We start from the raw sequence: 19,728 nt of genomic DNA, 5'->3' as shown, positions 1-19,728 counted from the left end.
AAATTTGGCTAGATGTTATTATGTCACTACATCCCACTTGTTGAAATATAGCATCAAAATTAGTACAGGCTGACATGACTACTGTTATCATGAAATCTAACTGCTCCATACACCACGGCAACCCTGCATCATGCAGAAACAATCACAGTATCATTTCCCCTAATGATTAATATCATTTGTTCCAGGCCCTGTAATGATCGTGCACTTCCTTCAGGCATTCTCAACAGCCAGAAGGGCTTTTCTCCTTCCATTGAAGCACTGGAGTGCAGACTCCACTACTGCTAGGGGCACAGAGTTACCAGAAACATGAACACAGTGCAAGCACAAGAACGAAATCCTATTTTAAGAAGGCTCATTTTTCCCTCCAAGATGTATTAATGAGTTTTATCAAGGTCCCTTGTTTTTTTGGTGCCAACTACTTACCTATCCTGAAGTGGATGCACTACATACTATCCTGACTTCTAGCAGGTTAAGGAAGATGAGATCCTAACAATCTGTTTCATGAACAGTCTGAAGCTGGAGAAGTAACTCAAAGACAGAACAGACTGAAGGAACAAAACGCTTCCCACAGCACTGTTGGCTAGTGAAGAGAATTACAGGGTCTATGCTGGGGTAGTGGTAGTTTCTTAAAAGACAGCTGAGACATGAAGTGCAGCAGAAAAATAAAGAATTAGAAAGAAACAACTCCAGCTGTCCCATTACAGCTCAGAGGAACAGGAATCAGTGAGTTGAGTAACTCTATTAACTCCTACACTAAAGTCAGAGATACCCAGAGCTCAGACCTGGAGGCACAGTCCTGTGGCTGATGGACTCACCAAGCTCTCCTGTCCCATCACGGAAGGGTAGTTGGCTTTGGGCCTGAGTTGCAACCAAACCATCAAGTGAGAAGTGGCAACTCATAGCAAACAGAGCAAAACAGAGGCAAATCTCACTACACTTCCCTGTATCATCATGGCTGTAGAGGGCAAAAGATATATTGTAGCACTTCAGGATCTTCATAAGCCATAAAACAAAAAGAGAATTCCCATTACCTTTTCAGGGATATGATTTAGTCTTCAGGGTTCATACCTGCACACCAGACTCAGTTAGGAAATATACTCTTCAGTATGCATTGACATGGCCTAATTGTTGGAATTCACCCTCCAAATAATCTGGCAATACTAGTGTTATTTGTACTCATCACCTTTTTGCATCTAAAATTCACTGACCTTCACAGGGTCTACATAAAGGGTCACAGTCAAAAGATCGTTCTTACACCATGACACATGGTTCTTGAGTTTTATAAACAGGCCTACTAACTACTCCGCTATGGTAACAACAAAAAAAGGGGGTTTAGTAACTATTCCCAAATTTTGGGTCTCAGAAAGTCAAAGTGGATTCATATTAAAAAGACAGGATATTAATTTATGAATTGTCCTATTAAAAACTATTATAATTAATAACACCACTGTTTCCATGATCAAAGACAAACTATCTCTTCTTTCAAGCAAAATTGTGTAAACCAGCCTGCAATAGGTTTACAGAGCACTCAGCTAAAATACTAAAGACCTAAAACATGCCAAAGTGTTATGATAGTTCCTATCTATTTAAATTCATATCATGTTGGAGTACTTCACTAGGACATGTATTATTCTGCATGAGCTTTAAGACTACAAGAAGGAAGTATTTTAGAAAATTGTTTAACAGCTGCTTCTTTCATAAGTTGACAGTTCCTGCAAAACAGGTATGTTTGTGTTCTCACAGAATATTATTTTTTATTTTTATTAAATCACTTGCAGGTCCAACCTTAAGCATAAGTGTATACATAAATCAATAAATAAACAAACCAAACCCAACCAACAGCATCTGTGGGGGCCCCTCAGTTCTCTTGGTAATTCCTTTAGCATTTTTTCTCCATTCGGCACCAGGACTGAAAAAAGGGACTTGAAGGGAGGGAACTAATAAACTACAGAACTGTGGGGTGAACAGCAGGTCAACTCTATTTTCCCTATAGGAATATCTTGAAATGTTAAGAAAAAAAAAGGTTACAAAATAAAAATATATCCCCATGTGAAAAAAAAAGGGTAAACTGAGGCTTGAAGAATAAAATTGCTTAACCACAATCTGACAGGAGATCAAGGGCAAAGCAAAGGAGAGAAGCCAAAGATTCTAGCTTCAAACTTTCTGCCCCTACACTGAAGCAGGAAAATCCTGTGGGTGGGAGATATTATGGTAGCTTAGTTTTCTCCAGTCTCCACAACACGAAAGCCTACTTCTGCTCCACAACTTAAAAGAATTCAAGATCACAGCAACAAAGATGAAAAGGTCAGACTAAACTCATTGCTCACACCGTACACTAAAAATATACAACGCTATGACAAAACGCTTGCTGAATGCAAATGGCAGAAGATTGAACGCTGGCCTCCTCAGAGCTAGCACAAGATTACAGACAATTTTAAACACAAAATAATTCTGACTTTTCCAAACAAATATTCGAAAGTACTAGCTGAGGCTGAAGAAGCCCGAGACAGCATTCCTTTTTTCTGCCTGAAGCTTTGTGGACACTGGGACGGGGATGCTATTCTTGTTCATACCAACACTCCCCTGAGCTTTTTCCAAGAAAGATGGAGTTTGGCTTTGATGTCTGCGAGAGGAAGTTAGAGCTTGCAGCTGGCAGATATATTAATAGGACAGGCACTGGTGGACTAGAAGGGACAGCAAGAAGGTCATACTGTCCTATCTCTTTGAAGCACACAAATGAACCACACAAATTTCACCATCCAGCTAGCGCTCAAACACACAGGCTTAGAATTAATTTCTAATGACTCTCTACATTAGGTAAAATCCAGTCATGTGAACTTTGCAAAAATAACAAAAATAGTACAGTTAGTCACAGATAACTTGTTTAAAAACACCTTTTAAGAGTCATACAAAACATTTTGTTGTGGATATTTGCACTTCATTTCTGCTGTTCATTTAGCCTAATGCAGCTTAAATCTACTCTTTTAATTATTAAAGAAATTATTTTAATTGGGGTAAGAGCTACTTTTTACACATTTAAATAATAAAGCATGAATTCTTCAGGCCACATCTTCAAGCCTAGTCATAGTCCTCATCTGACCATCTCAGCAATCTAAAATAACTCAAGGCTTCTCAAAATTGATTGGAAGAGCTGAACAGAGGCTACTCCATAAAGCAAGATGAAAGTGAAATATCAGTATTCACATCATCCTTCAGTCTATCCTCTCCAACAAGAGGGTTTGTGAGACGGCTATGTAAGAACGGCGGGACTACAAGTAAAAACTGAGTTTGGTTCCTAGGGAAGAAGTGTCAGCTTTACATGCCTGACAATTCTAGAGATGCAGAAAAACACTATTAATCTTAATTAACTCCTTCAGATAACAGTCTAGCAAGTACGTAAAGGCCAAACGAATGCAGGGACTTAGTCCACAGGTAAAGAAACTTTTGTATTTTATTCAGCACTTTACTTTCTAGCAAACTAAGCATTCTTTTTTCTGTCTTGAAGCAGAATTATGCCCAGATCTGTGACTTTAGCTGGCCATAACCATTTCCTTTAAGAAATAACAACAAACAATTTAAGAATTCTTACATTTCTACCTAAGTGGTGGGATTTTACAGCCAGTGCTGCTTTTTTAATGTTCTCATAAAAATCTAACATATTTTTAGGACACAAGTTTTCATGCACTGGACTACAATTTTGCAGGAGAAAAGCTTTGAGCCTGAAACAGCTTGACAATGTCCTTTCAGCTTGTTCATCAGATTAACTTTCTGTCACACATCAGATGAACAGCTTCCTTGGTTTCTTGCCTAATCTAACACATAGCCCAAGCAATTCCCTTCTAAAGCACAATCAGAAGCAAAAACAAAAACCACTGTAACATTCCACTTACTTCTAATAGCATGTTCAGTTTCAAATTTTCATTTGCCTCTGTCTAAGAAAGGTTACCCTTTTAGCAAACCATTTACAGTGACAGGACTCTGATTTCAGATAGGATTAAAACAACATATTAGACATACACAAACCAAGGAGTCTGAGTTGCTTACAGGACTAATAATGTGTTATGGGTCCCTTCACATCTAGGTCACTGGTTCAAACTCAGTTTGAACTCAACACTAGTTGGTGATAAATGAAATGAAGAATGAGGTAAAAACGGAGTCATGAATCTGGCCTCCATTCCTGCCTCTGTAACATATTCACTTTGTGCAGCTGGGCTACTCACCTAACTACTCTTTCCTGCAAATTCCACATTTGTAAAATAGGAATAAATATTATGAATATCCCACTAATCCTGGAAGACATTAAGGATTCTTAAGTATCCAAGACTGTCAGAAGACTAAAATGTTGGTATTTTCAGGCTGTTCAATAGCTAACATGAAATAAATCAGGGCAACTTTCTCAGGACAGGTCAACACCTCAACGTTAGAAAATAAAAACACTGGCCACGCCTGTACATTTTGATAGCAACATAAGAATGGAAATATAGTTTTGTATGGGCCTGAAATTCTGCTTTTTCTACGAGGTAGACAACACAGGTTAAAACTGAAGCAAACTGGAAATTCAAAAGCAGACATATTATGGATGAGAAAGACAGAAGGAGACAACCACATAGTGTAGAGACGCACTGCGCTCTTCCATTATACAACACAGCATGGAAATGTCACATCTGTCAACGTTAGTTGACAGAAGAGGGAAGGAAGGGAGAAAGGAGAGTTTATCACTCCTGCATCCCTTGATAAAACTTGAATTACTGAAGGTGCTTGCACTGCTGCTGTCTGTGCTGTTCTTGTTCTGAGGCTAAACAAGTCTTCCATTTTCAACAAGTATCATGCTGGCATATTTTACCACTTCAGACCCTTAATTAAAAATAAGGAATGAGAGAAACAAAGGAAAACAACACACACACACAGAGCACCAAGACATTTTAACTCATTCTTGGTTTAAAAGTTGAAAAATAATGGTGGTAGAGAGTTTGACCACAACATGACAATTTCACTAATAAGCAGTAAGCGCTACAAAAATCATTATACCACCTCTTCCATAGTCCTCATTTCAGAATATTATTGAACTGAATGGCTCATATTGAGCACTGAGAATCTTTCCTATTTGGAGGAAAATTTAGAAAAACCAAAACTATTCCATGCTTTTTCCAAAGACTCTTCAAATATTTTAACCACAAGTACAAAATATGTTTTACTGAGAACATATTTTGTTACTACTTCAACTTCATAGTCAGCGATGCCTTTCTTTTCAGAGGAAGCTCATACAGAGCAATTCTACTGGACAAAGAAAAGCACAAGTACTGTGATCAAGAGCATTTAATGAGACAATGTGCAACAACTTTGTGCCAAGAAGGAAATCATAAAGATGAAAAACTACGCCTTCTCTTCCAAATCTAGTTACCAAATTTCAACTCTTTCTAACAGAAGTAGGGAGAGATATTCAAGCAATGAACTTCAGAGATACTTTGGCAACGGATGGAGCCAACAAAAGCCACAAGCACAATTCCAAAATTATTTAATAGGCCATGCTTTGCCCATGCTCCTATTGACAAAATTATGAAGTAAACGCACCAAACAGTGTTAAGGCATTACACTGAAGCTATCTGCCACTCATTGACATTCTGTTTAATATTTCTTCAGCCTCTTCCTCTTGTCCATCAAAGAGTTGCAGAAATAATGTCAGTTTTAATCACTGCTTCATTGCTTTTGCCACCAAGCTGTTCTTGTGTTAAGCTTCAGAGGGCTGCTTGTCATTAACCAGAACAAAGATAAGCTGACCAGAACCACCAGAAAGTGCAACAAGGACAGAAAGAAGGGAAATACCCATATTATACAAAGTAGGAAGCTACATGCGATTATCATGCCTTCACAGGAAAGATGGGCATTGCTTAATGTCACCCATTTGGGTCTATGGAACTCGTCTGCATCTGTCTGTGACTGAGGGTACTCTGGCTATTCCTTGCAAGTGGAAATTATTACATCACTTTGCAAACTTTGGTTCAGAATTATCTTTTCTTCTTAGCCCAATAAGTCCTCACTATTACCCCAAAAATGTGTGCTTGTCTCTAATTCTGTGCAGAAAAAGGAAACATGAAAGCGTAAAGTAGTATATGACATCACACAAAACCTCATATTACATTCACACAATATTGAGAGCTGCGGTTTGAGGCACTGTACCAAACAAGCATACTGCAAGAGACAGGACTGAGTATTTGCTCCCCTTCATTTGCAACTGTCTGTTTCTCTTTGGAGTCACTGACAATCATCAGATAAGATCAAATTTGTAGCCTAGCCTATGTATTAACTCTAGCAGCAGCTTCAGAAGACTGAGAAAGTAATGCTCTAAATGCATGTGAATGAAAGTGCGATGCCGAGGAACATGCTATAGAACTGAACATTGTTTCAAAATTCATTGCCAGCCCTTAAATCAGATCCTTTTAGTTAATACACTTTATTTTTTTTATAAATGGATTTTCAAAGAAACTGAAAATAATTTTGTTCCCTGATTGTTTTATGTTAGGCTTGATAACCCAACTCTCACAGACCCCCATATATCAAGAGAAGACTGCAAGTTACAATGTGGATTTGTGTCGGTGTAGCGTTTCAGTTCTGATAGAAGGGATCTCTTACCTTCAGACAGGGACAAATCATCAGCTGGAGACACCAGGTCTGCCTGGATCGCAAGGCCATTGCTCAATGATGTGGTAATCTGATTCGTCAAGATAACCTGCAAACAGACAGGGAGAGGGGGAAGGGAAATGAATTTTCATAGCTACTGGAAGGCAGAGAGCATCTCAGCAAGGACTGGAATCCTCCAGGCACAGCATCCAGGTGACACTCTACTCTGACCTTCAGCAAATTCAACACTTATAAAATTTTGAACTACCTGCAGAAACTGAAAGAGACAAACGCAAGCAGTGCAGGAAAAGTGATATTGTTAAAAAGATGAAATACTGAACAACAATATGTCGATACATACAGCTGCCTAAAACAAAACTACTGTTCTGACGAGCTTCGTTCTTCAATGAACAATTTGATGCTCCTTACAAAAAGCATAATTTTCTTCATAGGCAAATAGGAAATCTATTTTCCTAGTAATTTCCACGCAACTTACTTCCTTCCTCTGGCTGAAACACAGTGCCATGGACAAAGGCGCTGTAGAGATACATCCTCACTGATCTGAAGCACAAGAGTGCTAAATTTCACAGGACTATCTCTACACAAGAGGATTTTTCAGTGTTTTCCAGGACCACAAGATTCCGATAAAAACCAGACTGTATCACCCACACAGTGCTCTCCTCTGACAGCCTGAGAAATGGTCTTGCTTGCAAGAGACGAACAGTTTCTTGTACCTTTGAATGTGTACTTTTTTCTAGTAACAGAAAGCATTAAGGCAAACACTGCCAACACCATAGTAAGAATAGCATAGGTATAAATACAGTTATCTCCTAATGCTTTGGGCCTCTAAGCAGCTGCAGTTTCCACACTTACAACTGGTCTCCACTTTGCTGACTGACAAAAACTTCAGAAATTACTTTTTTTTTTTTTTTAAGAACAAAAATGATCCTTCTACTTGGACTGAGAACAGACACCACTCCAAACACACTATTTGAAATTAATGGCCTGTCTTCAGCTGTATTTGACACAGAAGGAAGGGAGAAAGGAATTCTACATGTAACAATCTGTGGATGCAGTTTCATGATGCTACTGGAATAAATTAACAGCTTGCCTTTGCTTAAATGGAAGAGGAATTTCTCTGCTCTTTCCTCCACTGCTCCTCCCCCGCTCTGATCATGGCTTCCTCCTTTCTAACACTTTCAGTTGTATGATACGACACACTCTCCATTTTAGTTTTCTATTTCAAGATCCCACATAAGCTGTATCAGATCACAGAGTGGTAACCACAGTGGTGGCGCTGCAGGGCATTGTGTCTTCTTCAGGTAGCATGATGTGAGCTTCCAAAAATGCAATGGAGTCTATGACCTTTACCAAGATCACAACTCTTCCTCCCTGCTCACGTCAGTGTGCCCATCTCTGTGCTTGTAAACAGGCATGGTGGTGCCTGTGAACTTTACGGACTGTATCAACAGGACTAAATTGAAAAGTTTGTAAGCCAAATCTTCATCTACTCAACAGGATTTCAAGACCTTCAGAGCCCCATAACGATGTCCCTCATGCTCTTCTGCTACTGACTGCAAGCTCTGGACAAACTTCAGCTGTCTACCACCACCCTGCCCATCTTAACTGTAGGTTGCACCATTTGGGACTAGGCATTCATGACAAATGTAGTGAATACAGACATGGTAGATAACAGCTTTGCTTGGTCTTACACCGAGGCTAAGGTTCTTAAGGTACAACCTGCAATGCTGCCAACAGCAAACACACAAGAAACACATCACACCACTCTGCTGTTTCCCACAGAGCTGCTGCGTGCACCTATAGGCACCCAAAAGCAGACAGGAACGGGCCTGTCACACATAATCCCTTGCAGCCACTGCTGGCTGTCCTGTTCATCAGATTACAAGGTAAGATTCAATTCAATAAAAAAAAGGAGAAAAAAAGTCACTTCTTCCTTTCTTCTCCCTAGAGTACTTATCTTCCATTTTAGTGAGCGAGTTCATCCTTGTGATAGGATGAACATCAAAACTCATTCAAGGCAAAGGAAAGGAAAGGAGTGGGCAGCCAAGAGTCAGGAGGGGTAAGGAACAGGATGCAAGACCTCTCCTTCTCAACACTATTTTCACTGTGTCACAAACTCCACAGCCTCACTTGTCCATTAAGACCCTTCTGGCAACCAGGCATAAGATACAGCAACAATATGGCACAAGACTGGAGCTCTTCTTCGATCTGGTACTAGAAAACGTGCTGAAACTCAACACACTAACAAACTTACACATGCATACGTACTGGTGGAGTATGAAGTTTTCATTGGCACACTTCTGCAATGATCGCATCATTGACAAGCGTCAAACGCTCTGTAAGCAATGCAGTCATCCCAGACCTGTGCCAAGATAATCATTGTACTGTGCCATCACACATTTTATTATTTATACACCACATCTTAAAGAAAAGCTACCGTGCTTAAGGATCTTTTTTTAAACTAAAAAAGACCTAAGCACACCATATTCCTTATTGCTCTTCCTCAAAGGAAACTAACTTTAAAGGCTTCAAAAATCAAAAGAAAAATCAAAACAACAAGACTAATGCAACTGCATTTTTTTATCTTTCAGCTTTTTTGTCCTGCTCTTTAACCAGGGACTCTACAGCACTGTTTGCTGTAGGACTGTAAGTAGTCTTCACCCTTTAACTCAAGCTACACCTCTGAACTCAGATTTCAATTTCTGATTTGTCCTTCAGTAACTATTCAATACTAACAATATCCTCAACACCCTGTTATACTGTTTAAAAAGTCAGTTTAAAAACACAGAGTCCTACCCAAGTAAGTGTTCCTCTCTGGCTTGCTCTGAGGATGCAAATTATGTGTATTCTTGGTTCCATGACTTCACTGATAGTTAAACATTTGCTTAAGTACATGTTTAAATACTATCTTGAATAAGCATACTTCCTCTGAGACGAAGCCATATGGATGTACAGAATGCTTATTTTGGAATTAGCTGAAAATTATTCTTCATTTCTACAAGCCTCCAGAGCCAACACAGAGATTTGGTTCTCCCATAAGTACAAGCCAAGAGGCTGTTAGCTAAGCATTAAATTTAACATCAAATTCCTTGTCACACTTCTGTAGCTTTGCTTACCGCAAAAACCTTCCATTGGGTATAGGTACTCCTATTACCAAACAACCAGTATTCATCTTCGTGCACCTACCATAATACAGTTTGAACCTCACTCTACAGGTGTGCAGAGTATTCTAGACTCTCACTGGCTCATACAAGCTATGGGTTGCTAACAAAAGGAAAAAAGCCGGCCCTTACTCAGCTCCAGTTCCGAAGAAAAAAGGTCAGGCACTGAGACTTAGAGACCTCTTCTGAACTCATACATCTATCTTCAAAACTTCAACCATGTGCCCTTACTGGAAAGTGCTACGTTTTCTTTTATTTTTTCCAGAGTAAAGATTTGATCATGAATATTTTGGCAGAGAATAGTGCCATTCAAACAAGGTCCTACATTTTCAGCACTCCCCAGTCCTACAGACATTTAACTTGAAGCCCTGAAGGTTGATACCACACAATTCCAGTACCACAGCCAAAGAATGTATTAACTTTGCCAGAAGTCTCCTTCACTAACCTGAAAGACATCCTTACACTCCATTCTGCTAGCCCTTGAAATGGTTCAACACACCCAGAGAGTTGCAAATGGGTGTCTGAGAGAACGGTTAAGCCTGACTGTGTTACGGAGAGAATACATAGGCAAGCAAAGGACATCTGGAGTGAAACAGCTGTGTGACTTTCACTCCAGTAATCACATTTGCACATGGACAGAATCTGCTGAGTCTCACACATTGCTCCATGTGTGTGCGCCGACTATAATGAAGTTCTGTTCTTAATGATGCTATATCTTACAAATCACCAACAAGAAGGTTAGAGTATCTCCCTTTGGTCTGCTAAGTGCCACACTTGAAAGAAACAACCTCTCACTGTTCAGCAATGCCTAGAAACAGGCTGGAGTCCCAAGTCCAAGTAGACTTACAAGAAAGAGTGCCTTGCACTGAATTAGCAATAGCAATTCCTCAAATTTTCATTGGAGATCTGCCATTAACATATAGATCAGATTTACCCTGTTTAGTACAGGAGACCTGCCAAGTCCTCAGTCCAAGTAGGTAACGAAAAGTTGCCTCTGTTGTCGTTCCTTTTGACAGATACTGGACACCATTTCCAGCCAACCACAGCTTCCGCTTAAGAGGTTCAATGCCAGTCATGACTTTATTATCTTCCAGCAGAACACTCAATAGTGAGAATATTGCTACATGATATTTTAATGTTATCATACTGAAACACACAATATTTAAAAATACATCGTTTTTGTAAAATACCCAGTATTTTAAGAGCAGCTCCTATTTCCAGCATCATCTAATGGAATAAAATATTTTCATTACCAGAGGTACTTTCATTACCACTAAGGCTCTAGGAGTCACCAAAAAATTACACCTCTTCACACACAACTGTGTCCTGACATGTGCAACAGGTAAGAGGTTGTGTTATTGCTTTCTGTTTCTACTTTGCGATACAAAGAGTGTAAGGCTTCTTCAGCCAGTGACTGTGCATGAATGGAAAACACCCTCCGCTGTTAAAAGAAGAGGGGAAAAAAAAAAAAAAGATGAAAAGGTCAGCTAGACAGCTCTGTAACACTGGAAACTCACCCCCCAGAGTCTCCTATGGAGTTCACTGAACCACTGCCTTTAACATTTCAGCCTATTCACTTGCAATTGGTTAAGCTAGCTATTTAACAAGTGAAAATTTACAGTCCTCAGTCTTCCAATTCTGACAGAATTACAAAATCTGCAGAAATTCACTCAGATTCAAATTTCAAAATCATTTCTGGGAAAAAGTCTACTACTTAAAATACCACACAATTGACTGACCACACAATTTCCCAATCTTATGAAGATTTCCCTTCAGCATAGCAACCTTAGATTGTAAAATAATCCCTTCTAACCATTAGAAGTGTTACGAAAGCAAGAAGAATCCTTTTCCTTACAGTTAGAAAACCTGGAGATAAACACAAGGAGACAGTGGGAACATGTTTCCAAATTGTTAATTTTAGACACATTAAAATCCAAAAGCCTACTTTTCTGATCACTTCCCCAATTTTTATAGGTGCTGATACCTGGAAAAAAATGGAAACAAATAATTCTTAAGGAAAATATTGTTCGTCTTCTAGACAGGTCATTACTACTTCTAAGATTAATCCAGAAGTCAATACCACTGTTTATATTCTCTCGAAATCTTTATGTGTCACTATGAAAACAGAATCTCCTTCCACTGATGCAACCTGAGCAGATGCCAGTTTTCTGGAAGCACATTAGAAAACTAAAAATACCGATTTAAGGTGCCTAAACTCCCAGCACCCCCATTTGTTGGGAATACCACAGTTCCTGCATAGGCGGAAAGGCCCTGCAGGTCCTGGGAGAGAGTTGGCCTAAGAACTGAAATATGACTGCTTTACACAGAAGAATAAGCAAACTATTTTTTGTTTGGTTATTTATACAGTACAATTTTTCAAGTATTCCTCCTGCCCTTCCTAGGACCACACTGAAACTACTAAATCTGACTTTGTCATCCTTGTAAATCCAGTTGCGTAAATACGTCATTTTCTGTAAACTTGTGGTCTCAGCCTCCTTGTTAGTTTATTGCAAAATTAAAGGGAGCTCAGCACAGAACTATCAATCAGTAACCAGCAAAGGTATAAAGTCTTCTGGAATGTACCCAGAGGCAAAAAAAACCCCACTCTCTCATGACATGGCTGTTAAAAGAACGGAGCAGAATTCCCCATTTTGCCTGCAACACTATTTAGGCAAATTCTTATTAAAGGCTTCCTATTGAGCTGGGAGAGGAAGCACAAGGACACTTGCAATAATCCCAAATTACTCCACCATCGTTAGTCCATGTATTTTGTGGTTTTCACTGTACTCAAGCAATGTCACTAGAGAGCACTGAGTACAAGTGACAGTCAGCAGGGCTGGGATGCTGACTCAGCATGCTGGAGGAGACGGAAAAGAAGTTTTACTGATCCCCAGCCATTCTTCTTACTGGCCCCTGAGAATGCACCTCTCCCTTTCCCTGAAGCGCAGAGCTTTCAGTGAAGCATTCAAGAAGTCAGTAACGAGTCAAAACAACAGTGACTATTGTCAAGGCACTAGCAAAAGGAAAGTGCACCAAGCAATACCACAAAGGCAGGCAGCAATCCTGAAAGCAGAAAAAGGGAACAGTGAGACAACTGGGGTGATGCAATATGCTTCCAACAGCTGTGAGAACCACAGCGTTCTCCTCAAGACTGACATCGGACTGCTCAGGGAAGAACCCTCAATTACCACCATCTGTCATAGTAATATGGTATTTGTGATCACCTCAGCTATGCATTGAATTAGCTTTTTCTTCAACGCCTGTTTCTTCAGGGAGATTTTCTTCAGCATCAGTAGCGTTGTTGTCAAAGACCTCAGCAGGACCTGTACCTAATATTCACAAGGAAGAAAACTTCCTTAAGACTGAGCATTTTCAGTGAAATTGGGGAGCTACAGACAGAAAAAGGAAAAGTCTGAACTGCAATACTGAGAGCTCCTAAACAAAATAAGAGTTTTAAAGAGAGAATTTCAAGTGCCCATTGCGCACTTGAAGCTGACTACTCCAGCGATACTCTGCAGGGGCTCACCTCGCAGGAGAGTGGATTTCTCTGGCGAAAAGGCTCCACCCAGTCAAGACATTTCTGGGACCTAGGTCCAAATCAAACATTTATATCACAACTATTACTATGATTAAATATATGCACATATCTTCATTCTTAGAAAATGTAAACCATTTTGGCTCATGAAACACAAATACAGAAGAGAAAACCCAATAGTTTATCATCTCAAATCCAAGCAAATCACTACATCCACCCAGTACTCATCCCAGCACGTGTCCCGTACTCCCAAGCTGAGTGGCCACCAGCCCTAGCATCTTGGGTTTCTGTGGGGAAGAATGAAAATAATGTCAAGTACTCTATAATAGAGTCCAGCCATCACAAGCAAAAAGCCTTATAATAAATGAAATTCCCATGTTCAAAGTCGAACATAATTTCTGGTGTTTAATCAAGGCCCAACTAACAAAGATACTCAAAAGTAATTTTACATGTTGTATTAAAATGTACAAAGAAAGCATGAATCTCCTTCATTGCAGGCATAAGCAATAGACAAGTGCCCACATATAACAACTGTTGCTGATACAAATCAGCTGAAAGAAAAAGTACCTGTTAAAGCCATTTTGTTTATACATGACAGAGGCATGGGCTGTAATGGTGATGCTCACTTTAGAGGGAAGTAGATGGATGTTTTCAAACATAAAGGCACAGCAGCTACCCTGACTAAAGGCAAAGGAGAGGCCTTTGTGCCAAGAGCTCTTAGAATTCACATCTCAACCACTGTCACCAGAATCTGCCATAATTCCCTGAGTAACAGATATATACACACAACTGGAAACCTATTGAGAAGCACTTCCTAATCCTACAAGCAATCTAGCAACAAGTGTTGGCCTTGCCTCAGAGAAATTTCAGCTGTACCTATCCAGGAAAAAAAAAAAAAAAGGGGCAATTAAACAGTCTAACAGCATAGAAACGAGAAAGTAATGATTCTCTGGAAGGCTCACAAGCACCTTTTAAAAGATTATAGAGACCTGTTGCTCAGGACACAGTGCTGCTAGCTGCAACCTTATTAGATAGAGCTCCTAGGACAGGACTTCCAGCTCCTGCTTTGCCACAGTATCTCTACCCGAGCTTCTCCTCTTTCCTTCCTCAGTGAGGCAATTCACAGCAGCAGAGGTCATTTTATAGTCACTGGATTTCACTGGGTGTAAATAGGAGCCGGAAGAAACCAAGGAACCTTTCAGAGACTGGCCACTGTATTTACATCCAATTTATTCTGTTTTGCATAGGAAAAGTACAAAGTTATGCAATTTTATTCCATAAGCCTTCTGGAGAAGTAAAGCGTCTACTCACATCTCTGCCAACTGCTTAAAAATAATCACAATGAATTAATAAAACTTCCACCCGAAGAAAAAAAGAAACAAAACAAAACAAAAGCACGCTGTTCTCAGGCAGCTACACGTCTTCAAGTTGAAATAGCTACCACCCAGCGATAGCCTGAGGTCTTTAGCCTTTCCTCCTCTGTGAACAAGGAATTCAGCCAACACAAACGTAACCTTCAAAATCCACACCGCAGCACCCTCGTGCTGCGCTGCTTGGCGAGAAAGGTTTGTGTGCCTGGAAGGCCTTCGCATCCAGCAGCCTGCACAGACCTGTTTGCAGAGACGTGCATAAGACACCCTCCCAGAGGGATTGCCACCCGCCTTCATACCCTGCCAGACACCCAGAGCTCCAGGCTAGTTTCCAGCAGACCTTCCCTCTCCTCCACCCTCCCCTCCAGCCTCTGCATAATGATGGCTTTCTGAATTGAGCTTACTCCTGTGTGTAGCTAGCGACGTCCCACAGTAAGAGACTGGTCTGATACCGGCTGAGCCAATTTGGAGCACCTCGCAGGAAATCGCTGTAATCCACACGCAACTTTTACGGCCAAAATCTGCTACACTCTCAAAGTAGCAAACACCACCTCTTAAAAGGGAGTTTTCTGACGAATGCCAAATTGTCTTGTAAAAGAGTAAATAAAATAAAATTAGGAATTCACAGTTTGCTCTTAGATTGCGCACTGTTCTCAGCAACAGGGCTTTTGGTTGGTTTAATTTGTTTGGTTTTGAAGGATGGGGAAGAAACTGGGTTGTCTGGAACATCAGAGAAGTAGTACAGAACTTCAGTTCTGCTCTGGCATGCCCCAGGCTGAGGAGGACTGAGTACATGCCCTATTCTTTAACAGGATTGCAAGGAAGCCAAAAGTTGTGCTTTTTTCTCAATGAAAAACCTAGCAGAAAGGCTCCTTCTTTTCACTCGCTGAGTTCAGACCTTCTGCCATGTACCTATCCTGCTTTGTCCAGCACTTCAAATTTATCCAGACCTACACAAATTCTGTGACGTTAAATCTCACTACCTTCTGATGGAATAAACGTATTGTAACCCCTTTTGTAGAGACAGATGCTCAGACACCAAGCAAACTGACCAAAGGTACCACAAATCTTTACTACCACTCCTAAACCCTGATTTCAGGAACAGAGTTGGAAGAGCTCATACTCGCCTGAGCACTCTAGGACACCTCAGGACAATCTAACATCTGTCCAGCAAATTACATATCTGTAATTCTTTCGATGTTTGAGGTTTGTTTTATTTCGTTTTTCTACACCTGTCTATATTTAGTTTTTTCCTAACAACTAAATAGGCATACGAACTAAACTAATTAAATACTCCTAACAAAGGCCTATTTAGGGCCCATGCCCTATTTCAAGCTGAAAATTAGTGTACCAGCATTTTTGTTTGATTCTGATGTTTTGACAAGCCCATCAGAAAGACTGCTTATAGTAACATACACATGCAGGTCTGGAGAGGTATAGCATATAAGGCACAACTCAATCTCAATGTCATTAATTCCTCAGATTCCTCAGATTCCTCCCAATTAATTCCTTCAAGCCTTCAAGGCAGTGGGTCACAGGAGACTCACTGGGTCTTGGATGCAAACTGGAAGAGCTCAATGGGCTACTGTAATTTACAGCTTTGCTGAATGGCTTTTAAAACACTCTCCCTAGCTCTACCTTAATCCACATCGTGACCCCACGCCAACATTTTTAGAGGGAGGACAGTGTTAGTTCAGACTGCTCCTTCGTGCCTCGTGGAAGCAGCAGAAGGCAGTTTTAGCATGTGCTAGAAATCCCATCAACTCTTTGCTGTTCAATTCCCCTGCAAGCCAAACTTCCTTGCCTGCCCTGCAGCACTGGAGCCTTTCTGTTTACTTTTCAGGCAGGCAAGAGAGGACTACAGGAATATTTGCTCCCCTCTGTCTATTCATTTACCCTTTACAGGCAGGTAACGCACGGCTTACGATGTTTTGTACCCAACACACTCTATCAGCATCACAGAGGCAAATCTTTTCTAGCCTACAGTGATGTTAGAGATCACAGCATGCTTTACACAATGCTTGTTAGAGAAGTTTTCTTGTTGTGTTATGGTAGCTGCTGCAGTTCAGTGAACACATTTCAGACACGGACAGGATTTTTATACTTATCTATAATGGCTATCCTTAGATAATCACGTTGCTTTGTTTCATTGTATGTAACAGTCAGTAGATTTTGAGTACAGGGTAGCAGGAAATTTGGACACATACCTCCATCCCCCAATATGCTCAAGGCAATTTGACAGGTCTGTAGAGTATTAGGGTAGTAACTGATATTGCACGGAAGCCTGACAATCAAACCAATATATCAATACTTTTTACGAAAGACGAGAAAGCTATTAAGAAAGCAGCATTATTTAGTGCAACTAAGGCCTATTTAGAGAACACCATACCCCTGGTGATTTCAAAGTGTTCTCATAAACAAAATTCAGTTACCATCCTCTATAGCTGCGATGGCTGTAAAAAAAAAAAGAGTAGAAATTACCCAGAAAACAAAACACCCAGCTGCTGAAACAACCAGCCTCTCAAGTCACCATCAGTTTCACTTCCCTGTGACCGAGGGCTCAGAAATGTATGAAAGAACAAGTGAGAATGAACAGCTGCAAATTATATGTACTACAAGCCGTAAGTGTATATTAATACACTGAATTGCATTTGCACCCTTTTCAGCCTAACCTGCAATTTAGCCAGTAATCTTTTTCTGTCAGAAGTATTTACAATATTTCAAAACCATCAGTAGCTTCAGCCTCCCTTAAAATGCCACAAACATACAAAATATACCAGGTACAGCAAGCACACCAGTCTGAATGCTGGGCAGTATTCTTCTGCTGTACCAGTGACTGTTTTAATAGTCAACATCTTTTAGCCTGATCTGACTGAAACTGGAAGTTTTGCCATTGAGCTTTTGAGATTTGTAATATATCAACATACCTCTAATACAGGGCAATATTTTTATGCAAAGGAAGATTGCTTGGGCATATTTCATCTGCCTCCTAAACCTGCAAAGTTAGATGGTAAGAGCTTTAAACTTTAACATTCCTTCACTTACAATGTTCAATACATTTTTATAAACTAAGATATTCTGAAGCAATTTTTCCTTAAAAAAAAGGCAACCTATACAAAATAGAAAATAGTACACTGTGCTATGAAGTTTTATTAGCACTTTTTGAAAACTGCTAAAGCATCTATATATATAATATATATAACTCAGCAGTTAAATTATCCTAAGCACTTCTTCCTCAAAAGCACATTAAAAAATCGTTTACGAGTTACAGATAAATAGTCCATAATAAAACAGAAAAAAAATATACATGTGTGTGCATGATTGTTTTCCAAACATGTCTGATCTGTTATTACCCAGGGAAAAGAGAGGGGAGGGGACATAAATCATCGAAGTTTTTTCTCTTCAGTGTTCAGGGAGGAAAATAAATAATCTTCTGACTCAAGATATTCTGGAATTTCAGTGGCATTGTCTTGGCCTCTGTATCCTATGTCTTCTAAGTCCTTTCACTAGGATATATAGTTAGTCAGTAATTCCCCAATAAAATTTGCATTGATGTCACATTTTAAAATGACAAATTTTTATTTACCTACCTACTTGTTTAAATTAGAGTGTACTTTCCTTGGAAATATGAATCATTAGAAACCTCTTTGAAAGTTAGGACTCAAGATGGAAAATTAACTCAGAAAAATGCAAGGAGTCATTTTTGTGCTGAGACTGCAGCAGGACATGTCCCCCTTTGAGTTTGCCTAATACAGAAAAATAGTATTTGAGATTGTCCAAACTAAATCACGGACGCATGAAACTATACTCAAGCTAATTTCTCACCTGTTGGGCTAACGACCCTGTCCTCAAGGTCACTGCTTAAATATATGCACAAGGCAGCACTGTAGTAGCATGTTATCTCTTCCGTGTTGCAGGGAGAATCAGTCCTGCAGGTTTGTTCTGGCAAACCTTTTCCCAATACTAAGACAAATCAAACTAAGAGACTGATAACAGCAAAATTCTACAAAAGCAAAGAAACTCAAACCCAAAGGTGTTCTTTTTATTTCTAAAATTTGGTATCTATTTGTTTGGGAAGTTGGTGATCACTGAGAACAGCTTTAATAGTTTCACTGGAAATGACATGCGGTGTACCAGCATTACCGTTTGTTGGTGGCACCTCAGTTTTTATGTAAATTTTTTTTTTAAAAAAGTAGTTATTTATTAAGCTTTTTGGGTACACCATTATATTTACAACTGCTAGTAGAGCTACAGAAATGTTGAGAGTTGCTGTCAGGTGAATAAAAACAGGCTGTGGCACCTTGAGTGATATTAAACTTTAGGAAAACTTTGGGAATGGTACAAGATTTCAGATATTTAACAATTAGAAAGCATTCACTCTTTAAGAATTAAACTTAACAGAGCTAGGTCATTTTTGCACCTCATTCAAATTAACCCAAGTGAACACAGTTGGGTCAAATCTTTTGAGATCTGCTGCACATCTTACAAACTACATATATAGGCAGCAGAGAAAAACAGCTAATGTTTTCTGGACAACCAACTGAAATTTTGCAGCAGCTGTAGATTAATTGTACACTGCAGCTAGCAATTTTTTATATCATCTCCTAGACTTGCTATTAAAATTCACAGCATCATGCATTTTCCTTGGACTCCATCATAACTGGTTTGTCCAAAGTCTTTCTCAAGAAACCACAACTAAGTCTCCATGGTGGAGTTCAGTAATAAATTGCAAAGACAGTAATGTTAGGAATGAATTTCATTAATTTAATTTAGAGAAAAACTGAAGAGGAGCAAATTGTGCTTTAGTCAAGAGAATCGACGTGTGCCAGTAGGCTTTCTTCAGACTCATGACTGGAATATCTTCTTCCAGCGAGGAGTGAGATACATGGGCAAACACAGGGGAAACCAGGCCTAGATTAGAAAAGTGTGTCTGGATAGGATTGAGGTGTATGAGGAAGCATTGTGGAAAATCAGGAACGAAAAAGCAAATACACCAGTTCAGGTCAGGCTGGAAGTGCATCTC

General features: G+C 39.7%; 1 protein-coding gene across 1 annotated transcript in view; it reads right to left on the bottom strand.

Moving 5' to 3' along the window:
• RAD51B (RAD51 paralog B) overlaps window positions 1–19,728 on the bottom strand; it is a 405,106-nt gene that overhangs the window by 216,085 nt on the left and 169,293 nt on the right. The window contains 1 exon segment of the mRNA XM_086462921.1: window positions 6,631–6,727. Coding sequence (XP_086319047.1) covers window positions 6,631–6,727 — 97 coding nt within the window.

The sequence above is a fragment of the Leptosomus discolor genome, chromosome 3 (assembly GCF_034619465.1).
Source record: "Leptosomus discolor isolate bLepDis1 chromosome 3, bLepDis1.hap2, whole genome shotgun sequence".
NCBI classification, from domain to species: Eukaryota; Metazoa; Chordata; class Aves; order Leptosomiformes; family Leptosomidae; genus Leptosomus; species Leptosomus discolor.
Note: the sequence above shows the minus strand (reverse complement) of the source record. Positions and strands in the feature narration are given on the sequence as shown.